The sequence below is a fragment of the Myxine glutinosa genome, chromosome 3 (genome assembly GCF_964187855.1).
Source record: "Myxine glutinosa chromosome 3, kmMyxGlut1.1, whole genome shotgun sequence".
NCBI classification, from domain to species: Eukaryota; Metazoa; Chordata; class Myxini; order Myxiniformes; family Myxinidae; genus Myxine; species Myxine glutinosa.
This window is the reverse complement of record NC_136263.1, coordinates 7,008,806-7,033,805: the sequence shown is the minus strand read 5'-3', so window position 1 is coordinate 7,033,805 and position 25,000 is coordinate 7,008,806. Positions and strand designations below refer to the sequence as shown.

The 25,000-nt window shown below is 46.5% G+C and overlaps 1 protein-coding gene across 4 annotated transcripts in view; it reads right to left on the bottom strand.

Moving 5' to 3' along the window:
* LOC137423843 (heparan sulfate glucosamine 3-O-sulfotransferase 1) overlaps positions 1-25,000 on the bottom strand; it is a 197,696-nt gene that overhangs the window by 47,685 nt on the left and 125,011 nt on the right. For all 4 annotated transcript variants that reach the window (XM_068111390.2, XM_068111391.2, XM_078773711.1 and 1 more), the window contains one exon: positions 5,621-6,479. In XM_068111390.2, the coding sequence (XP_067967491.2) occupies positions 5,621-6,382 (762 nt within the window). In that variant the 5' untranslated portion in view covers positions 6,383-6,479. The remainder of the gene's footprint in view (positions 1-5,620; positions 6,480-25,000) is intronic.

The following is a 25,000-nucleotide window of genomic DNA, read 5'->3' as shown; positions in this document are numbered from 1 at the left end:
ATTTTATAATTTAACTCAAAATTCTGTCGCACGCCTTATAAACACAGCCGACGACGAACACGCATGGCATTGCACCCGCAACATGTGTGGATACATGCAAAACGGGCTGTGATTGTGAATTAGAGAATGACTTTTCATCAAATTCCCTAATTCATATTCCATAGGTGGCCATCATATTCCACAGGTGATCGAGCCTTCATCGTGGGAGTATGAGGCTCGGCCTATCGTAGTCAAATGAAACCGTCGCACGGTATGACTTCATCCATGGACAATGGTTCTCGAGATATCAAAGTATAATATTGCTGATAAAAGTTGCAACTTTTCTATTCAAGAATGACAAAATGATGAATTTTCAAGATTTATAAATGTCAATGGTGAAGTCGTATATCTCACTGATCCTCGAGGTCGATTGGATATTCCATTTGGTGCTTCATCAAGGAGATAAGATCCCAAACCGAGGTGTGGAATATATTCTTGTTTTGAACGATTACTGAATCAGTAAAATGGGATGGCAGGTGACCACTGTTTTATTTTATTGTTGTTTATCTCCACCAAGCAGGAAATTGTTTTAATTATACGTTCCCATGAAGAGTCGTTTTCGTTGAACTTCCGAGCCATACGTTTTACATGTGGACATGAGTTCTGGTACTTTCCGACATAACTGAACAGTGAAATTGAAATATTGTCAGACAAATCAACTGGCATCAATAAAAATGGATCAAATGATGGCTGCCCATGTCTGACGTTCGCTTAAAGGTGGCACAAGAATGTGAAATTTCTTGGTTCCATGGTTTAGCATTCACAGTTTCCACATTGTTTGTTTGCTTCTTTATTGGTTTCCAACTTCCCACCCATGCATAGCACGGGTACCTCGCCAGTACATATACACTACTTGACCAAAAGTATGCGGACACCCCTTCTAATTTGAGGATTCGGCTATTTCAGCCACACCCTTTGCTGATAGGTATATATAATCAAGCACACAGCCATGCAATCTCCATAGACAAATATTGGCAGTGGAATGGGCTGTACTCAAGAGATCAGTAACTTTCAACATGGCACCGTCATAGGATGCAACCTTTCCAACAAGTCAGGTCATCAAATTTCTGCCCTGCTAGAGCTGCCCCGGTCAACTGTAAGTGCTATTATTGTGAAGTGGAAACGTCTAGGAGCAACAACAGCTCAGCCACGAGGTGGTAGGCCACACAAGCTCTCAGAACTGGACCTCCAAGTGCTGAAGCACGTAGCGCGTCAAAATCGTCTGTCCTCGGTTGCAACACTCACTACCGAGTTCCAACCTGCCTCTGGAAGAAACATCAGCACAACAACTGTTTGTGGGGAGCTTCATGAAATGGGTTTCCATGGCGGAGCCGTCACACACAAGCCTAAGATCACCATGCGCAATGCCAAGCGTCGGCTGGAGTGGTGTAAAGCTCGCCACCATTGGACTCTGGAGCAGTGGAAATGTGTTCTCTGGAGTGATGAATCACACTTCACAAACTGGCAGTCCGACGGACGAATCTGGGTTTGGCGGATGCCAGGAGAATGCTACCTGCCCGAATGCATCGTGTCAATCGTAAAGTTTGGTGGAGGAGGAATAATGGTCTGGGGCTGTTTTTCATAGTTCGGGCTAGGCCCCTTCGTTCCAGTGAAGGGAAATCTTGATGCTACAGCATACAATGACATCCCAGACGATTCTGTGCTTCAAACTTTTTGGCAACAGTTTGGTGAAGGCCCTTTCCTGTTTCAGCATGACAATGGTCCCGTGCACAATGACAATGAGTCTGGTGTTGGCTTAGCGGTTAGGGTCCAGGCTTGGGATCCGAGGATCCTGGGTTCGAATCCCGGTCGATCGCTGAATTAACGCCAGGGCTGTTGACTCAGCCTGTCATCCTTCCGAGGTCGGCAAATTTGAGTACCAGCTTGCTGGGATGAATGAGCCCGGTGTGTACCCTGGTTTAGAATAGGTACACCGTATCCCTGCACATCGTAAGAGGCGACTAAGGGTTGCCGTCAGGAAGGGCATCCGGCCATAAAAACATTGCCTCAAACAGGGAACCATGATTGTCATGGGGCCCGCAAGGCCAACCCCCGATCTAGCGGGGAAAATGGCCTTAAAACGGTCATTCATTCCTTCATTCAATGGTCCCGTGCACAAAGCGAGGTCCATACAGAAATGGTTTGTCGAAATCGGTGTGGAAGAACTTGACTGGCCCGCACGGAGGCCTGACCTCAACCCCATCAAACACCTTTGGGATGAATTGAAACACCGACTGTGAGCCAGGTCTAATCGCCCAATATCAGTGCCCGACCTCACAAATGCTCTTGTGGCTGAATGGAAGCAAATCCCCGCAGAAATATTCCAACATCTAGTGGAAAGCCTTCCCAGAAGAGTGGAGGCTGTTATAGCAGCAAAGGGGGGACCAACTCCATATTAATGCCCATGATTTGGGAATGAGATTTTCGACGAGCACATGCGGGTGTGATGTTCGCACGTGCACATACTTTTGGCCATGTAGTGTTTACATATATAGGTGTCCCTCAACTAATTTGTTAGATGTTTTAGACTTGTTACATTTGCTAACTTTGCGTTGGAGAGAGACTTGCAGCGGGAGTTTGTAATTTGTTTGGAATTCCACATCATTATCTCGGTACTGGAGATGACTCGCCTCTTCTTCGTGAGGGTCACCGTGAGATGTTTAACATCCACCAAGAAATACTAGTTTGTAGATGTGACACCCAGTTTAACGTCCATCCGAGTGACAGTGCACACACATTGATATATATCCCTGCAGGGAAAACATCAGGGTGAGGATTTATAGGTGGGAGGAGATTCTAACCCAGGATAGACAAGTCAGATGTGAGTGGGTGTTCCTCCAGGCAGTCTAGGGTATCCCATCAGGAGATAAAAAATGGAAGTCCAACCAATTATTGGAATAATTACACTCATCTACATTAACTTTTTTTTAGTCCCATATTTTTATGCAATGAAGGACATGATGTGACTCGACATGTAATTTTTCAAACTCTAAATTATTAATAATTTATTCAGTGGCATCTTGAATGGCGTAAGCTTCTTTGTCCAAAAAAACAAAACGAGGAAAACTAATAGATTTCACTTTGATCAGTCATTGTAGATTTTCACAATTCCTTCTTATGAAACCACATCAATTACAATCATGATTCACTGCCATTCATATAAAATATTTATATCCTTTGTGATTGGGAGAAAAAAAGTCTAAGTACATTTTGACAATCTAAGGAATGGGGGAAGGTTTTGGCCTAACATTCAAATGAAGAATTTGCAAGTTGCTCCATGGTGATAACTCACCTACTCACCGAGAAAGAAAGAAAACCTACTTCACTCCTTCATTCCTCTTTTCTCCCGCCTCTGGAACAAACACCTCACTCTCTTCAATCCCACTCCTCCCTCCAGGTCTTTAAAACAGCTGTTCACCACCATCTCTTATCTTCCCCCATCCAAAACCTTCATCTTTTCTACCCCCGTTATTTCACCCCAGATCCACTTTTTTGAAATACCAACTTCTTTCCTGGAAGTTCTTGCAGTGTCCATGTGTTTTTTTTTTGTTTGTTTAACCTCTCCCACCCCCCTCCCCCCCTTCCCATTTCCCTCCTCCCCTCAAGCCCTCTCCCTCCCATAGATCTCCCGATGTCTCTGCTCTCCATCTCGTCTCCCACTCCCTTTATCATATGTTCTATGTTTTATGTGTCAGTTTGTCTTTTTGTGATCAATGTTAGCTCTTACACGAGCCTCGACCTTGTATACAAAAAAATGAAAAAATAATAATAAAAAAATAAAAAAACAGGACACTGTGGGGTCATTAACATCAACCAAATGCTAACAAATTGGTCCTCCCATTCAACGTCAATCTGAGAGACAGTGCACACATTGATCTATTGCCATGGCAACGAAAGACCAGGATGGCAGTTTGTAGCCGGGTCAAGATTGTAAAGCAAGCTTGTCAGCGCAGAGGTGAATGTGCATACCTGTGGACTATCCTGCCAGCCCAGATACTGTAGAGATAATGATAACAGTAATAATCATGTATATTATTATCATCATCATAATCATTGCAGTAGACATCACAGTAGTATTCTGCCTGCATCAGATGTGTCTACTTCCAATTCGTGTGTGAAATGGATGCGATTGAAATTGCCAACAGATGCCAGCAGTGAGTGGGTGGAGGGAATTCAAGTTGTAATTATTTGGCCGTCCCATCTGGAACGTGGTTTTTAAATATCCTATAGTCTATCTTATAAGAATAAGCTTTTGGGCAGGTACCACGGCCAAATGTCACCTATCTGTCTGTGACTTTAGCTGAGTGTTGGCCGCCATTGTCTTGTCTTGTGCACCATGTTGTATTCACAGCATCGTTGCTCCCGAATCGGTTTCTTGGCCTGGGTTATAATATTGAATGGATCTCCACTCCGAAAATGTATCCACCATTGGCGAGTATCATTATAATGCTTTCTGATCTGTATCTGCCTTGAAAACACCTGAGCTTCTAACGGAGATTCCATTGGAAAATCAGTGAGTGAATCACTGATGTTAAATGAATCGGTGAATCACAATTATAACTAGTACAATGTACAACTAGTATAAAAAATCCCGTCAAAAATGACGGGTTGGAACAGTTGATTTGATGGTGCAGCCTCGTGAGCGTGCCAACGTCTGAAGCCTGGGCATAGTGTCAGCTGGTGTGTTTATATCTTCTCCATATATTAGATATTTTACAGATTAAATGAACACTCATTTTACATCATGTGCAGCGAATTTCAGCACACTGCACCTTGTATATATTATTTATTTATTTTAAATTCTGTACACCGCCCTTTAGGCTCGGTTTGCAAGCCACCGTCTACAATTCCAATATAAGACACATAATTACTCTTTCATGGAAAATGTTTGTCAAGTTTTTTTGTTTTTTTTTGTATACAAGATCGAGGCTTGTGTAAGAGCTAACATTGATCACAAAAAGACAAACTGACACATAAAACAGATGATAAAGGGAGCGGGAGAACAAAATGGAAAGCAGGGACATCGGGAGATCTGTGGGAGGGAGAGGGTTTGTGGGAGGAAGCATGGGAAAGGGGTAGCGGGGTGGGAGAGGTAAAAAATACACATGGACACTGCCAGGACTTCCAGGAAAGAAGTCGGTATTTCAAAAAAGTGGATCTGGGGTGAATTAACGGGGGTAGAAAAGATCAAGGTTTTGGATGGGGGAACATAAGAGATGGTGGTGAACAGCTGTTTTGAAGACCTGGAGGGAGGAGTGGGATTGAAGGGAGTGAGGGAGTTTGTTCCAGAGGCGGGAGAAAAGAGGAATGAAGGAGTGAAGGTGAGCAGGGATCAGATTTGTTTTTAAACACGAGTTTTTTTTTAATCCTCAAAAATAGAGCATAGTGAACACACATTTGTGTTAAGAGATTGGCCTTTAAAACATACCCTGATGAAGGGGGACAGACATCTGTACAAACACACAAACTGCCATTTTGTTTTACATGGTATATTGTTAGTCGGCCTGTTGATGTAACTATAACCAACACGTGTAAGGTGAGAATAACAGCCATCAGATGTAGTTGGTTATTAATTTCCCACCTGTGTGTAATCAGAGATGAGTCTTTCCGTGGGGTCGCGCACAATCAGCAAAAGGCGCATTCCCGGGTCCATGCGGTAGATCCGCTCGGGAGCGATGGACGACGTGAAATACGCCGGCGTCTTTTCCACGGTAATCTGCTTGGGATGGGACATGGGCATCTGCTCACGGTACCAATCCAAGCCTCGAGCAAAGTTGTGATCATCATCGAAAAAATGCACTTCGTTGTCAGCAACTGCCACGCCTGGATGAAGGTTCAGCATTTCGAGGAGAGCTCGCGTTCCTCCTTTCCGCACTCCGATGATGATGGCTGCCGGCAAATTACGCCGCAGACATTCCGCACCATGTTCGAGACCCATCGCTGAGTCTTGCACTCTTTTCCTAGTTACACTTCCAAGCTGCATCCCATGCACTGATGCTACGTCACCCTTGGGTTGTGGAGGAGCCCAGTTTGTCATCTTTCCTGTTGACCCTGACCCTTTCAGAATGTCTATTTTGTTTTCCTCCCACAATCCATCACTATTCTCCAAATGTTCCACCGTGCCTACTCCCTTCAATGCAATCCATTCACCAATTCCCATCTCCTGTCGCCTTTCACTCCATGCCGCACTTTCTCCGGGATCTTTGGAGGTCCTTGACACCGATGACCCATTTCCCAGTATCCAAGATTCCTTTACATCTTTTGCTAAATTGCTGGCAGGGGGTGCCGGAAATCCCAGCACGGGCAATGCCACACACAGCAGGCCAAGAGTGAGGCTCAGCATGGCGAGCCGGTCTCGGAGACGCTCAAGAGCAGCGGACGGGTGATGTAGGGCCGAAGTAACATGCAGCCGTGCTGGGTCCTGGGCAAAATGTCACCGTCTGCGAGAGAAAACACAAGCAAGTTCAATCATCAACCGCTCAAGCATCCTCTCCAAATTCCACCTATTCACTCCAGGAGCATCAATTTTTATGGCGAATCATTGAAGCGCCGGCACATTCCCCATCTCATCGACTTTGCAACAGCGAGACATATAATCGTCCAGGTGGGCCAAGTGCTGAAAGGTCATGCCAATTAATAGCACACTGTGAAAGGGTCAATTCGCCTCCTGAGATATTTCCCTTGGGCAGCACTTGCAAGGCAGCTAACGACAAGCCTGTTGTGCTGTCACCACAATCCCAGATGGCAAAGTGTTATTGGTGTTGAAACTGCCATTTTTATCCGCACATAAAAAAAAATTCCTATCATAATCCTTCGAAATAAAGATGATGCCCAGTATGTCTGAACATTTATTTTGGGCTATTTAACAATTCATCGTCTGTACGAGAGGCGTACAAGATGTTCAATGGACAATATACGCAAAGGGATACAAGACAAGTCAAAGCTGTGTTGTTTTCAATGTACAATATGTTCAATGGACAATATACGCAAAGTGATACAAGACAAGTCAAAGCTGTCTTGTTTTCAATGCACAAGATGTTCAATGGCCAATATACGCAAAGTGACACAAGACAAGCCAAAGTTGTCTTCTTTTCAATGTACAATATGTTCAATGGACAATATACGCAAAGTGATACAAGACAAGTCAAAGCTGTCTTGTTTTCAATGCACAAGATGTTCAATGGACAATATACGCAAAGTGATACAAGACAAGTCAAAGCTGTCTTGTTTTCAATGCACAAGATGTTCAATGGACAATATACGCAAAGTGACACAAGACAAGCCAAAGTTGTCTTCTTTTCAATGTACAAGATGTTCAATGGACAATATACGCAAAGTGATACAAGACAAGTCAAAGCTCTCTTGTTTACAATGTACAATATGTTCAATGGACAATATACGCAAAGTGACACAAGACAAGCCAAAGTTGTCTTGTTTTCATGTGCACAAGATGTTCAATGGACAATATACACAAAGTGACACAAGACAAGCCAAAGTTGTCGTGTTTTCAATGTACAAGATGTTCAATGGACAATATACGCAAAGTGATACAAGACAAGTCAAACCTGTCTTGTTTTCAATGTACAATATGTTCAATGGACAATAAACGCAAAGTGATACAACACAAGCCAAAGTTGTCTTGTTTTCAATGTAAAATGTGTTCAATGGACAATAAACGCAAAGTGATACAACACAAGCCAAAGTTGTCTTGTTTCCAATGCACAAGATGTTCAACACACAACAACAACATGCATTTTAAGGCCATTTTCCCTGCTAGAGCGGGGGTTAGCCTTGCGGTCCCCATGACAATCTTCTCCATTTTACCCTATTTTCTGCATCTCTCCTTGTTAACCGCCTTGCCCGCATTTCTTCTTCCACCATCTTTAGCCAAGTCTTTCTCGGTCTTCCCCGTCCTCTACTTCCTTCTACATTCATTTCCATCACTCTTCTCAACCAGTCACTTTCATCCTTCCTCAACACATGACCAAACCATCTCAACCTGTTCCTCTTCACAGCATCAATCACAGGCTCTATTCCCATCATTTTTCGCCATTCATCATTTGTCTTCCTCTCTCTCAACAATACTCCGCACATCCGTCGAACCATTCGCATTTCCACCCTTTCCAACCTTCGTTGCTGCTCGACGTTCATTACCTATGTCTCGCTCCCATAAATCATAACACTTCTCACACATGCAGCATACACCTTTCCCTTCAGCTTCAACGACACTCCCCTCCTCATCAGCACGCCACTCAGTTCCCGAAACTTCTTCCATGCACATCTCACTCTAGCAACCGTTGCCGAGTCTGATCCACCTTCTCCATTCAGCATGTCTCCGAGGTAGCAAAATGTTTTCACACCTTCCAGCTTCACGCCGTCTCCAAGATACAACTCAACATTTCCTCCATGTGCAGCTCCCTCTGTGCACACCTTACATTTGAATGTATCTGCCACACTGGTTAATGACCCTCTCAGACCACGACATTTTTGATGAACCCACTCAGCGCACATTGTACATCGAGAGTTCACTCCGACACCCTTACTGCACACAGCACAGGGCCACTTCCCAGTTCTTTCCACCTCACCACATGCTTTACCACTTGCCATCACCTTCGTCTTTCCGATATTCACCTTCAGACCTTTTGTCTCCATACATTCCTTCCACTTGTTCATCTTTTCCTTCAGTCCATTCATACTTTCCGCAAACAACACCAGATCATCTGCATACAACAACTCCCACGGTAAACCCTCCTTTACGTTCTGAGCCAGCACCTCCATCATAGCTACAACTAGTAGTGGACTTAGTACCGACCCCTGATGCACTCCCACCTTCACCTCAAACTCACCACTGTTCCCGTCCTTCGTCCTTACAGCTGTGCGCGCTCTTTTGTACATTGCCATCACTACTCTGATCAACCATTCCTCCACTCCTAACTTCCTCATTGCCCATGTCAATACTTTGCGTGGAACCCTATCGAATGCTTTCTCCAGATCAACAAACCCAAGAAACAACATCTTCCTCTTCTCCATGTACTTCTGCAACTGCCTCACAATAAAAAGCGCATCTGTCGTTCCTCTTCCTGGCATAAATCCAAACTGCATTTCGTCGATCTTCACTTTCTTCCTTATCCTCCTCTCCAACACCCTCTCCAACACCTTCATTCCATGCTCCAATAACTTTATCGCTCGGTACGAGCCACACTCTAGAGGGTCACCTTTCCCCTTGTATAGAGGGATGAGGGTACTCAGTTCCCAATCCACTGGAATGCGGCCTTCTTTCACCGCCAGATTACAGATCTCTGTCATTCTCTTCACACCCCAACTTCCTGCTGCCTTCAACATATCTCCCCCAACTCCCGTCGGCCCTCCCGCTTTTCTACTCTTCATTGCTTTGATGGCTTACTCAACTTACTTCTCAGTTATCTTCTCTGCTGGTCCTAAAACTGGGTTACTCTCTATGTTGCCATCCCATTCATTCTCTGTATTCAACAGCATTTTCATATATCTTTTCCATCTTCCTTTAATTCCATCTGGGTCCACAACGATTTGTCCCACTTCATCCTTCAAGCAACTCACCCCCATCACATCACACCTCTCTTTCGCTATCTGCTTTGCAATCCTGAATACTGCTCTCTGACCCTCTTCCGAATCCAAGCGTTCTCCGAACATTCCACTGCTTCGCCGATGACATCCAGCTTTTCATCTCCACCAAGTTCGTCTCCACCGACACCCACTCTATCCTGACAAACTGCATCACTGAAATAAAATCCTGGCTTCAAATCAACTTCCTCAAGCTTAACTGTGATAAATCTGAAATAATCATCATTGGCCCAAAAACGCTCACAAAATCCACCCATAACTTTGCCCTCAACATCGACGGTATCCCAATATCCACCTCCCCTCACATCCGGAATCTTGGCGTCATCTTTGACCAAACCCTTTCCTTCGACAAATACACTAAACAGATCACAAAGTCAGCCTTCTTTCACCTGAAAAACATTGCCCGTCTCCGCTCATCCCTCTCCTCCACGGCTGCAGAAACCCTCATCCACGCCTTCATCACCTCCCGTCTGGACTACTGCAATAGCCTCCTCTATGGTTCACCCTCAAAAATCACCAATAAACTCCAATACATTCAGAACTCCGCTGCCCGTCTACTCACCCATTCCCGGACCCGTGACCACATCACCCCCGTCCTTTACAAGCTTCACTGGCTCCCCATCCCCCAGAGAATCCAGTACAAAATCCTCCTCTTGACATACAAAGCCCTCCATAACCTGGCCCCATCCTACCTGGCTGACCTCCTCTCCAGACACACTCCCACCCGCAACCTCCGCTCTGCTGGTACAAACCTCCTGACCCCCTCCATCCGGACCAAATTCAGATCCTGGGGGGACAGGGCCTTCTCCATCGCTGTGCCCACCCTCTGGAACTCACTACCTCACACCATCAGAGACTCCTCCTCACTCACCACATTCAAAACATCACTAAAGACCCACCTGTTCAACACTGCATTCAACATTCAACCCACAGCATTTAACCCCTGACTATCTCTTCTCCTTCTCCCTCCTTTTGCTTTAAATATTTCCCTATTGATTCTTGTCTTTTTTGAAATTGTTGTTTTCATGTATTGTTATGCATTATGTTTGCCACTCTGTCAAAGCGCCTTTGGGCTTCTGGAAAAGCGCTACACAAAATAAATGAATTATTATTATTATTATTATTTTCCTACATGCCTCCTGTGCCTTTGCCACCTCTTTCTTTGCAGCCTTCTTGGCTGCCTTATAACTTTCATGCTCTGCTGTGTCTGCTCCCGTACCCTTCGCCTTCTGCCACTCCTTGAACTTCTTCCTCTTCTCGTCAAGCCTCTTTCCAACTTCATCATCCCACCACCATGTTTCCGAGTCCCTCGGTGGTCCTTTTGTCCATCCACATACCTCACCAACGGCTCCCAACAGACGAGCATTCATTGACATCCAACCACTTTCAAGCTCAACCACATCATCCTCTACCCTACTCAGCCTCTCTTTCAATGCCTCCCTTACTGTCACCTCTTTCAACCTCCACACCTTCATTCTCGGTTGGTACTTCACCCGCCGAGCTCTCCTCGCACCTTTCACCCTTATGTCGCAGACAACCAAGTGATGCTGTGAAACAGCCTCCTCCCCCGGGATCACCTTTGTGTCCCGGAGGTGCCCCCTATCTCGCCTACGCACCATCAGGTAGTCAACGGTTGTCGTCGACCCACCTAACGTGTATGTAACAAGCTTATTATCCTCTTTCTGGAACTGAGTATTACAAATCAACAAATCAGCTCTATCAGCAAACTCCAAAATCCTTTCACCTTCTCCATTTCTCACACCATATCCGTAACCCCCATGAACTCCCTCAAAACCATCCATACTCCTTCCCACATGTCCATTTAGGTCTCCTCCTACCACAACAACTTCCTCATCTTTCACGTTTTCCATCAGCTTCTCTATTGCACACCAGAACTTGTCCTTCTCTTCATCGCTCCGACCAACCTGCGGAGCATATCCCGAGATGACGTTCACCAAGAGCTTTCCAATCATCATTTTCACCATCATCAACCTATCACTCACTCTAGTCACACTCACCACACTGTCTACAAACTCCTCAGAAAACAGGACACCAACACCATTCACGCCCTCCAGGCACCCTTGCCACACAAACTTGTATTTCTGTCCCTGCCTACCCTTCACCATTCTCACACCACTTCCCTTCCATCTCGTCTCTTGTACACAACATATGTCCACTCTTCTTCTGACCAATACTTCCACCACTTCTCCTGATCTCCCTGGCATTGTCCCTACATTCCATGTCCCAAACCTCAGAAACCGATCTCCACTTCATACTGTACCCTGCCCATATGTAGTTGTAATGTCATGGTTCTCTTTTTGAGGCAATGTTTTTTTTTTATGGCCGGATGCCCTTCCTGACGCCAACCCTCTTAGCCGTCTCTTACGACACGTAGGGATACGGTGTACCTATTCTAAATCCAGGGTACACACTGGGAAACGTTTAAAACATGGCAATTCTGGGGGGGCGGGGTGGTGTGTGGGGGGGGGGGCATCATGGCTGCGGGGGCCCCATCAGCACCAAGCCGCGTTTGCCCGGTCAGCACCACGGCGGCCCGGTCAGCACCACACCACGTTTACCCGGTCAGCACCACGTTTGCCCGATCAGCACCACACCAGGTTTGCCCGGTCAGCACCACGGCAACCCCGTCAGCACCAAGCCGCATTTGCCCGGTCAGCACCACGTTTGCCCGGTCAGCACCACACCACGTTTGCCCAGTCAGCACCACGGCGGCCCGGTCAGCACCACACCACGTTTGCCCGGTCAGCATCATGGCGGCCCGGTCAGCACCACACCAGGTTTGCCCGGTCAGCACCACGGCGACCCGGTCAGCACCACACCACGTTTGCCCTGTCAGCACCACGTCAGCCTGGTCAGCACCACACCACGTTTGCCCAGTCAGCACCACGGCGGCCTGGTCAGCACCACACCACGTCAGCCCGGTCAGCACCACACCACGTTTGCCTGGTCAGCACCACAGCGGCCCGGTCAGCACCACACCCTTGGAAAGGACTTCGATGCACGTCGGCCCGGTCGCCCCAGAGCCTGGCGCGAAGTCCAAGGACATCAGCACGTCATCTGAAAACAGCTCCGGTTGGTGCGAACCACTCGGTCAATGGCGCGAACCAGGTCCCGACACACCCTTGCTCGCTTGGCTCCAATGAAGGCCTCGCTGGGTGTTCTCCAAACAGGGGCAAAATCGCCCAAGCCACGCTAGATTTCGGCAGCGGAAGCCTTGCTCGCTCGGCCCCGATGAAGGCCTCGCTGGGTGTTCTCCAAACAGGCGCCCAAGCCGCGCTGGATTTCGGTGGCGGAAAGCAGCCACGAAGCGACGATATTCGGTCGGGCTGTGATGCGAACACCACGGCGGCCCGGTCAGCACCACACCGTTGGAAAAGACTTCGATGCTGTGGAGAGATCGAAGCAAGCGTCCTTGCTCGAGCGGACCGGAAGCGGAGGCTCGAGCACAAGATGTTCAATGGACAATATACACAAAGTGATACAAGACAAGCCAAAGTTGTCTTGTTTTCAATGTACAAGATGTTCAATGGACAAGATACGCAAAGTGACACAAGAGAAGCCAAAGTCTCACCAAATTTATTCATTCCAAAAAAAAAATCCATCTCTTACAGTTCCTTTTTTCTACATTCCCGAAACTCCCCTGCACTCCACCCCTCCTTCAGTGTCCTCAAACGTATTTTTGACTCGAAGGTCTCAAGAAACTCGTTTTGCAATAAATGTTCGTTTCCCATTAATCGTACACTTTTCAAAAGCCAATCTCACCCCTCCCCTCCAAATCTTCCCCATCACCCCTTCCCTCCAAAACTTCCCCATCACCCCTCCCCTCCAAAACTTCCCCATCACCCCTCCCCTCCAAATGTACCCCCTTGCCCCTCCCTTCCAAATCTTCCCCATCACCCATCCCTTACAAATCTTCCCCCTTGCCCCTCCCCTCCAAAACTTCCCCATCACCCCTCCCCTCCAAAACTTCCCCATCACCCCTCCCCTCCAAAACTTCCCCATCACCCCTCCCCTCCAAATCTACCTCCTTGCCCCTGCCCTCCATATCCTCCCCATCACCCATCTCTTTCAAATATTCCCCCTTGCCCCTCCCCTCCAAAACTTCCCCATCACCCATCCCTTTCAAATCTCCCCCCTTGCCCCTCCCCTCCAAATCTTCCCCATCACCCCTTCCCTCCAAAACTTCCCCATCACCCCTCCCCTCCAAATCTACCCCCTTGCCCCTCCACTCCAAATCTTCCCCATCACCCATCCCTTTCACATCTCCCCCCTTGCCCCTTCCCTCCTAAACTCCCCCCACACTCCTCCCCTCCAAGGCTCTCCCTCGCTCCTCCCCTCCTAGACTCCCCTCTCACCCCTCCTCCTCAAAGCATCCTCCCCGCTTCTTCCCCCTTCCAACTTTCACCTTCATCTCCCCCAACCGTCTGCCTCGCTCTTCCCCCTCCTCAAATAACACCTCACTGTGCCTCACCCAATCACCAGAAAACCTTTTGTCTGCCCCATTCTTCCCTTTCTCCAAGCTATTCTGAAATCTCTGACACACCTTCAACAGCTCTCCCTACCTCTTCCTCCTCTTCCATATCTTACCCTACCCCTCCCCCCCCCCCCCCCTGTTCTGTATCCGATGCTACCCCTTCCTCTTCATTAACGGTATGGACCTCAAACATCCAGGGCCTTCGCTCAAACTTGACTGATCTCTCCATACAGGTTGCTTCTGACAAACCAGACGTGATCTGCTTAACAGAAACTTTCCTCCTTCATGATGTCTCTGATTCCTTGGTATCTCTCCTAGGTTACTCCCTCCTCCGGTATGATAGACCTTTTTTTTTTCTTTTTTTTTTTGGTGTACAGAGTCGAGGCTCGTGAAAGAGCTAACATTTATCAAACAAACAAATCAAACAAACAAGCAAACAAAGTATATAAAAAGGGGAGCGGTCGATAAGATGGGGAGAGAAGGGGAGGAAGCACACAAACACAACATTTGAGAGCAGCGACATCGGGAGATGTTTTTGGAGGGAGAGGGCCTGGTGGGAGGCAGGATAGGTATACAACGCAAGGACACCAAGGACTTCCAGGAAAGAAGTCAAAAGTCACCTCAAAAAAGTGGATTTGGGGTGAAATTAGCGGGGGTAGAAAAGCTCAAGGTTTTGGATTGGGGAAGATAAGAGATGGTGGTGAGCAGCCGTTTTAAAGACCTGAAGGGAGGAGTGGGATTGAAGAGAGTGAGGGAGTTTGTTCTAGAGGCGGGAGAAAAGAGGAATGAAGGAGTGAAGGTGAGCAGAGAGTCTTGATTTTGGCAGTTTAACCATAAGAGGGTTGCAGGCAGATCTTGTGCGACCTGCAGGAATATTTGGGGGACAGACCCCAGAGAGAGCTGGGGGAGCAAGGCCGGAGAGGAGTCGGTAGAAGACGGAAAGACCACCAACCTGCCTGCGGTGATTAAGTGAAAGGCCCTCGGAGATAGCGTCATCGCGGGACATTCCAATGATTCTGAACGCTTTGGTTTCAACAGCGTGAAGACGAGCTAGGTGTAAGGCAAGAGCACCAGCCCAGGGGGGGAGAGCAGTACTCCATTGAGCTGCGGATGAAAGCCTTGTATGTGGTGAGGAGCTCAGGTGTGCCAAGGAAGGACTTCGCACGACGGAGGATGCCCAGTCGGCGACTGGCTTTGGAGGCCATCTTGGAAATGTGGTTTTCCCAGGAAATATCATGGCAGATAGTGAGACCCAAAAGCTTGAGTGACAGAACTTCTTGGAGAGGATTATTCAGAAAGTAGATGGGAGGGTTGTCCAGTCGGTCTTTTCGGAGAGACATCGTAAGAATGTGAGATTTGTCAGGATTGAAAGACATGTTCCACTTGTTTGCCCAGTCTGTGATTTTGTCCAGGTCTGCAGAGAGTGAGGAGGCTGCAGACTGCCGATCTGAGGGATGAGGAATGGAGCGGCAGAGAGTGGAGTCATCAGCAAAGAGATAGAGAGGATTTTCAAGAGAGTCAGAGAGATCATTGATGAAGAACAGAAAAAGCACAGGGCCCAGAACACTGCATTGGGGAACTCCAGCCTGAACAGGAAGAGGAGATGAGAGAAACCCATTCAGGGCCACACGTGGATGACGACTAGAGAGGAAGTCCGCCAGCCATGCGTGGAGATTTCCATGGATACCAAAGGAGGAGAGTTTGGTGAGCAGAGCGGGGTGCCAGACCGTATCGAAGGCACGTGATATGTCGAGGACGAAAGCTCTAATTTCCTGTTTGGCATTGAGGACCTCCATCCATTGTTGAGATAGCAGAAGCAGCATGTCCAGAGTTGAGTGACCTGGTCTGAAACCAAATTGATGATCAGAGATCAAGCCATTGGAGAAGAGGAAAGATTTCTTATCCGAAGCAATGATGGATTCCATGACTTTGCTGATAATTGGGAGAAGGCTGATTGGTCTGTAGTTGCTCGGATCTGTTTTTGCACCTATTGTGTTCAAAGCGGTGATGTTGGCTGATTTCCAAGCAGATGGCAGTTGACCTTGAGCAAAAGAGAGGGTGAAGAGAACAGAGAGAGGGAGTGAAAGAGCGGAAGAACAGGATTTTAGGACCCGTGGGCTGATGCCGTCAGGTCCAGTTGCAGAATCAGAGTCGAGGGTTGACAGAAACTTTTCCACCTTGTCAGGAGGAAAGGACACTGAGTCCAGGAGCAGCTGGGTACGACTGGGTATGGTGGGTACAGAGAGGGATGGGTTTGGGACACAAGATTTAGAGGCAAACACAGAGTTGAGACATTCAGCTTTTTCACGTGCGGAGTCAGTTGTGTAGCCGTTTGAGGTAATGGAGGGGATGGAGGGGGAACAAACACCAGAAACAGATTTGACCAGACGCCACCAGGATTTGAAAGAGGGAGACAGATAAGAGAGTTCGGTCTTGAGAACGGAGAGATATTGTTTCCTGGCTCTCCTGAGGGTGGACACCCACTTGTTTCGGGCTTTGTGAAAGGAAATGAGATTTCCTTCCGTTGGATTTGCTTTCCAGGAGACGATGGCAAGTTGTTTCTGGGAAACAGCCTCACCACAAGATTCCGTGTACCATGGACGGGAGGAAGGGTATGACAACTGAAGACGAGATGGGATAAATCTGTGCATGAGAGAGAGCAATTTACTTTGGAAGAATTCCCAGGATGAGTTGATGTCAGAGGTGGTAGAGATGGGAGACCAGTCCAGATGATTGATGGCTGCTTGAAGACCGTGCCAGTTGGCCTGAGTGAAATGCCAGACTCATCGACGCTGAGCAGGCTCCCTGAGAATGGTCAGACAGATGTCCACTTTAACAAGGACATGATCAGATGATCCGATTGGAGCAGAAGAAGAGCAGCAGACATTTTCAGGGAAGTTAGTCATAACCAAGTCCAGAAGAGAAGATGCTCTGTTGACTGAGATCCGGGTCGGGAAATTGACAGATTGTGTCAGTCCCAGTGAGTCGCAGAAGTCCTTTGCTGAGGAGCCATGGCTGGTGAGAGAGGTACCCACACCCAGCCAACTGGCATGGTGACAATTGAAATCACCACATATGAGGAAGAGAGAGTTGGGATGAGTATATAGAAGTTGGTCCATATTATCAGACAGCGAGATGTAGATGGAGTCATCACTGTTTGGTGGACGGTACAACACACATATGAACAAGAGGTGGGAGTGAAGGGGAAGCCGTAGCCAGAGGTATTCCTGGGGGTGAGGTGGAGAGAGTGCAGTGCAGGGCGAGTGAGGAAGAGAGTTTTTGATAAAGATAGCAACCCCACCTCCAGGACGAGGCTCAGGTCTATCATACCGGAGGAGGGAGTAACCCGGGAGAGATACTAAGGAATCAGAGACATCATGAAGGAGGAAAGTTTCTGTTAAGCAGATCACGTCTGGTTTGACAGAAGCAACCTGTATGGAGAGATCAGTTAAGTTTGAACGAAGGCCCCAGATGTTTGAGGTCCATACCGTTAATTAAGAGGAAGGGGGAGCATCGGATACAGAACAGGGGGGAGGAGGGGTAGGGTAAGATGTGGAAGAGGTGGAAGAGGTAGGGAGAGCTGTTAGGTGTGTCAGAGATTTCAGAATAGCTCGGAGAAAGGGAAGGATGGGGTGGACAAAAGGTTTGATGGTGATTGGGTGAGGCACAATGAGGTGTTATTTGAAGAGGGGGAAGAGCGAGGCAGAAGGTTGGGGGAGATGGAGGTGAGAGTTGGAAGGGGGAAGACGCAGAGAGGACGCTTTGAGGAGGGGGAGTGAGAGGGGGGAAATTGAGAAGAAATGAGGGTGTGGAGATTTGAAGGGGAGGGGCGAGGGGGGAGATTTGAAAGGGATGGGTGATGGGGAGGATTAGGAGGGGAGGGGAAAGGGGGAAGATTTGAAAGGGATGGGTGATGGGGAAGATTTGGAGGGGAGGAGTGATGGGGAAGATTTGGAGGGGAGGGGTTATGGGGAAGATTTGGAGGGGAGGGGTGATGGGGAAGATTTAGAGGGAGGGGTGATGGGGAAGATTTGGAGGGGAGGGGTTATGGGGAAGATTTGGAGGGGAGGGGTGAGATTGGATTTTAGAAAGTGTACGATTAATGGGAAACGAACATTTATTGCAAAATGAGTTTCTTGTGACCTTCGAGTTAAAAATACGTTTAAGGACGCTGGATGGAGGATGGAGTGCAGGAGAGTTTAGGGAATGTAGAAAAAAGGCACTATAGGAGATGGAATTTTCTTTTGGGATGAATAGATTTGGTGAGCAAGTCGAAAGCAGCCTTTTAAAGAAGAAGAAGAAAAAGGTGTTATAATATATGATGGAATACAGAACTTGCGGGGAAAGTGTAAACATTGAAGGTTAATAACAGTGAAAACTATCTGGGGAAATGGGGGAGAAACACGTGGTCGAAGAACGAACGAACGAATAAGAATGAATAAACGAATGAGAACAAACAATAAGAACAGAGAAGGAAATGAGCCTCGTCCTGGAGGTGGGGATGCTATCTTCATAAAAAAAACTCTCTTCCTCACTCGCCCTGCACTGCCCTCTCTCCACCTCACCCCCAGGAATACCTTTGGCTACGGCTTCCCCTTCGCTCCCACCTTTTGTTCATATGTGTGTTGTGCCGTCCACCAAACAGTGATGACTCCATCTACATCTCGCTGTCTGATAAAATGGACCAACTTCTATCTACCCATCCCAACTCTCTCTTCCTCATATGTGATTTCAATTGTCACCATGCCAGTTGGCTGGGTGTGGGTACCTCTCTCACCAGCCATGGCTCTTCAGCAAAGGACTTATGTGACTCACTGGGACTGACACAATCTGTCAATTTCCCGACCCGGATCTCAGTCAACAGAGCATCTTCTCTTCTGGACCTGGTTATGACTAACTTCCCTGAAAATGTATGCTGCTCTTCTTCTGCTCCAATCGGCTCATCTGATCATGTGCTTGTTAAAGTGGACATCTCTCTGACCATTCTCAGAGAGCCTCCTCAGCGTTTACGAGACTAGCATTTCACTCAGGCCAACTGGCACGGTCTTCAAAAAGCCATCAATCATCTGGACTGGTCTCCCATCTCTACCACCTCTGAAATCAACTCATCCTGGGAATTCTTCCAAAGTAAATTGCTCTCTCTCATGCACAGATTTATCAAATCTCGTCTTCAGTTGTCATACCCTTCCTCCCGTCAATGGTACATGGAATCTTGTGGTGAGGCTGTTGCCCAGCAACAACTCGCTTTCGTCTCCTGGAAAGCAAATCCAACTGATGGAAATCTCATTTCCTTTCACAAAGCCCGAAACAAGTGTGTGTCCACCCTCAGGAGAGCCAGGAAACAATATCTCTCCGTTCTCAAGACCGAACTCTCTTATCTGTCTCCCTCTTCCAAATCCTCGTGGCGTCTGGTCAAATCTGTTTCTGGTGTTTGTTCCCCCTCCATCCCCTCCCTCACCTCAAATGGCTACACGGCTGACTCCGCACCTGAAAAAGCTGAATGCCTCAACTCTGTGTTTGCCTCTAAATCTTGTGTCCCAAACCCATCCCTCTCTGTACCCACCGTACCCAGTCGTAACCAGCTGCTCCTGGACTCTGTGTCCTTTCCTTCAGACAAGATGGAAAAGTTTCTGTCAACTCGCGACTCTGATTCTGCAACTGGACCTGACGGAATCAGCCCACGGGTCCTAAAACCCTGTTCTTCCGCTCTTTCACTCCCTCTCTCTGTTCTCTTCACCCTCTCTTTTGCTCAAGGTCATCTGCCATCTGCTTGGAAATCAGCCAACATCACCGCTTTGCACAAAAAAGGTGCAAAAACAGATCCTAGCAACTACAGACCAATCAGCCTTCTCCCAATTATCAGCAAAGTCATGGAATCCATCATTGCTTCAGATATGAAATCTTTCCTCTTCTCCAATGGCTTGATCTCTGATCATCAATTTGGTTTCAGACCTGGTCACTCTACTCTGGACATGCTGCTTCTGCTTTCTCAACAACGTATGGAGGTCCTCAATGCCAAACAGGAAATTAGAGCTGTCTCCCTTGACATATCACGTGCCTTCGATACGGTCTGGCACCCCGCTCTGCTCACCAAACTCTCCTCCTTTGGTATCCATGGAAATCTCCACGCATGGCTGGCGGACTTCCTCTCTAGTCGTAGTCAACGTGTGGCCCTGAATGGGTTTCTCTCATCTCCTCTTCCTGTTCAGGCTGAAGTTCCCCAAGGCAGTGTCCTGGGCCCTGTGCTTTTTCTGGTCTTCATCAATGATCTCTCTGACTCTCTTGATAATCCTCTCTATCTCTTTGCTGATGACTCTACTCTCTGTCGCTCCATTCCTCCTCCCTCAGATCGGCAGTCTGCAGCCTCCTCGCTCTCTGCAGACCTGGACAAAATCACAGACTGGGCAAACAAGTGGAACATGTCTTTCAATCCTGACAAATCTCACACTCTTACGATGTCTCTCCGAAAAGACCGACTGGACAACGCTCCCATCCACTTTCTGAATAATCCTCTCCAAGAAGTTCTGTCACTCAAGCTTTTGGGTCTCACTATCTGCCATGATCTTATCTGGGAAAACGACATTTCAAATCTGGCCTTCAAAGCCAGTCGCCGACTGGGCATCCTCCTTCGTGCAAAGTCCTTCCTTGGCACACCTGAGCTCCTCACCACATACAAGGCTTTCATCCGCAGCTCATTGGAACACTGCTCTCCCCACTGGGCTGGTGCGCCTGCCTTTCACATAGCTTGTCTTCACGCTGTTGAAACCAAAGCGTTCAGGATCATTGGAATCTCCCGCGAAGAAGCTAACTCCAAGGGCCTTTCACTCACTCACGGCAGGAAGGTTGGTGGTCTTTTCGTCTTCTACCGACTCCTCTCTGGCCTTGCCCCCCCCCCCCCCAGCTCTCTCTGGGCTCTGTCCCCCAAATATTCCTACAGGTCGCACAAGATCTGCCTGCAACCCTCTTATGGTTAAACTGCCAAAATCAAGACTCTATGCTCACCTTCACTCCTTCATTCCTCTTTTCTCCCACCTCTGGAACAAACTCCCTCACTCTCTTCAATCCCACTCCACCCTCCAGGTCTTTAAAACAGCTGTTCACCACCATCTCTTATCTTCCCCCATCCAAAACCTTGATCTTTTCTACCCCCGTTAATTTCACCCCAAATCGACTTTTTTGAAATGCCAACTTCTTTCCTGGAAGTCCTTGGTGTCCTTGCGTTTTATACCTATCCTGCCTCCCCCCAAGCCCTCTCCCTCCCACACATCTCCCGATGTCCCTGCTCTCAAATGTTGTGTTTGTGTGCTTCCCCCCCTTCTCTCCCCATCTTATCGACCGCTCCCCTTTTTATATACTTTGTTTGCTTGTTTGTTTGATTTGTTTGTTTGATAAATGTTAGCTCTTTCACGAGCCTCGACTCTGTATACAAAAAAAACCAAAAAAAAAACCTTGTCGATGTCCAGGTAAGCCTCGCCTGAAATAAAACAAGAAACGGATACTCTAGGTCCTCTGCCTTTTGGGTGATATAAGGGATATATCTGTGTCATATGAAAGCTGAATTTTTAACGTTTTTTTTCAATATCACGACCACAAGCCAAGTTACCGAGATTATTGCCATGGCAACATAATTCAACCAATCGCCGCCGTGATCTCTGCAGGTTGAGATAATGTCATGAGAAATAGATATCTGCAATATGAAAGCTAAATGTTCAACGGTTTTTGAAATATCACGTATACAAATGTAGATGGACGGATGATCGGTCGGTCGGTCGATTAATCCGTCGGTCAGAGCACATTTTAATGTCCCCCATTGAACCTTATTGGTTGGGTGGGGGACACAAATATTATCCTGTCTACCTACTAAATAGGCAATATGCGCTGAGCTTTAAACATGTAACACACTCAGAGACGAGCTCGAATCACACGAGCTTGTGTTGTTACTGGTTAATTGGAAAACACTCAAAAGCTAAAAATCGTTGGCTTTGCATCGACTTAGATCTACAGACAAACACAGAGTTATTTTATATAGATTTGTACATCTATTAATTACATCCACGTATGTTTACTTCCGACACCGAAGGTCGATGGAGGTTATGATTTCAATCATGTCTGTCTGTTACTGAACAGGATATCCCAAAAAATTATGGACTGATTCGGACGAAATTTGGTGGAGAGGTTAGGTGTGTGACAAGGATGAAATGATTTGATTTTATTGAAGATCCGGATCTGGATCTGCGCATTTTTAAGTGAATCTTCACCATTGGGAGATAGGGCAAAATACGATATATCGCACGATATCTCAAAAAGTTATGGAAGGATTCGGACGAAATTTGGTGGAGAGGTTAGGTGTGTGACAAGGATGAAATGATTTGATTTTGTTGAAGATCCGGATCTGGATCTGCGCATTTTTAAGTGAATCTTCACCATTGGGAGATAGGGCAAAATACGATATATCGCACGATATCTCAAAAAGTTATGGAAGGATTCGGACGAAATTTGGTGGAGAGGTTAGGTGTGTGACAAGGATGAAATGATTTGATTTTGTTGAAGATCCGGATCTGGATCTGCGCATTTTTAAGTGAATCTTCACCATTGGGAGATCGGGCAAAATACGATATATCGCACGATATCTCAAAAGGTTATGGAAGGATTCGGACGAAATTTGGTGGAGAGGTTAGGTGTGTGACAAGGATGAAATGATTCGATTTTGTTGAAGATCCGGATCTGGATCTGCGCATTTTTAAGTGAATCTTCACCATTGGGAGATAGGGCAAAATACGATATATCGCACGATATCTCAAAAAGTTATGGAAGGATTCGGACGAAATTTGGTGGAGAGGTTAGGTGTGTGACAAGGATGAAATGATTTGATTTTGGTGAAGATCCGGATCTGGATCTGCGCATTTTAAAGTGAATCTTCACCATTGGGAGATAGGGCAAAATACGATATATAGCACGATATCTCAAAAAGTTATGGAAGGATTCGGACGAAATTTTGTGGAGAGGTTAGGTGTGTGACAAGGATGAAATGATTTGATTTTGGTGAAGATCCGGATCTGGATCTGCGCATTTTAAAGTGAATCTTCACCATTGGGAGATAGGGCAAAATACGATATATAGCACGATATCTCAAAAAGTTATGGAAGGATTCGGACGAAATTTGGTGGAGAGGTTAGGTGTGTGACAAGGATGAAATGATTTGATTTTGGTGAAGATTCTAATCCGGATCCAGGTCAGAGATTTAAAAAAAATGATTCTTCACCATTGAGTGATCGGGGTAAAACAGATATCTCAAAAACTTATGGATGGATTCAACCGAAACTTGGTGGACAGGTTGGGTGTGTGATACGGACAATTTTTTATATATATTTTTTTGTAGACAGAATCGAGGCTCGCGTAAAAGCTAAAATTCGATTTTTGGTGAAGATCCGAATACCCATATAAGAATATTTAATTTTTAAGTGATTCTTCACCATGGAAGTGAATGGGCCAAAAACGACAAATAACACCATATTCAAAACGTTGTGGCCGACCTATGACAAAATTTGGTGGACGAGTTGGTTCGGTGACGAGAACAAGCGGATTCGATTTTAATTCAGATCCAAATCCAGATCCGGCCTATCAGTGGGATACAAAACAAACTGTTCACCTGGCGGAGGTGTGCTCTCTACCGAGAACCACTCTAGTCGCCACCGTTTCCATTTGCCCACAGGTTGAGTAAAAGACAAACATGAAATTTCCGTTTGAATCACCGTCGTCGTTGGATGTGAACATGAGCTGTAATCTTTCCTGATGTTGGGAATTCCAGACTCAGCTTTTGTTGAACTGTGTTTTGACGAGCACGCAGGTTGTCGGTTTTTACTGGATTGAAACAACAACCACACCGCATCGTGGTATTTTACCCTTCAGCAGACGGACGCACGGTGCTTGAGCTGTATCTAGTGACCGGTTTATCTTCGGTCTGTAATTCAGCTTTATGTTCATCAAACGTGAAGGACGTTCGTTTGTGATTCAATGATAACTCAAAGTTCTAATTAAAAATGTCTCGATCACTTTGGAAGAAGCCAGCAGTTCCAGTTTGCTGCTTGAAAGCTCACACAGTGTTCACAACTCATAATCTTCCTTATTTATTCGTTCATTAACTCAGGACACTCCAAAGTAGTTTACAATTTAGGTCACGAGCAGAAAAGCAATAAAATTTTTTTTTTTTTTTTTTTACCAACAACCAATAAATTTGATTCATCGTTGAAATTATATTTTTTAATTCGAGATTTATTTTCCAATTATAGAGTAAATCCCGAAGAGCCTAATGAAATGTTGCGATCGTTTTCGTTTCTTGAAGAAAAATAGGTTCAAAATAAAGAATACAAAGCACGAATATTTGATGGTTATCTATGTTTCACCTCATCTTTATATGAAACGAAGGAGAAAAGACATAAAATGTCATAGACCTGTGATTTTAGTAATTTTGTTGTCCGGAGTCATAGGCCGCCAGTCGGCCATCTTTGGTCAGATGACAAAACTAAATCTTCTGCGTATGTATATGTATACTCATGTATTGTTTTTGGGCCAAGTTTGAAAGAAATCGATCCATGCATGTCGAGAAATGGTTGGGGACACGTTGAAAGTAACAAAATGGCCGCCAGTTGGCCATGTCGGTTCTGATCTCGATAAAAGATGACGAGCATATGTAAGCCATCATTCAGTACCTGTGTGCCAAGTTTTAACAAGATCAGAGAAACTGTATAAACACAAATGAAAACTACTAGGACTTTCAGGAAGGAAAACAGAATTTGATAAAAAGGTGGATTCGGGGTGTGTTAACGGGGGTATAAAAGATCAAGGTTTTGGATGGGGGAAGATAAG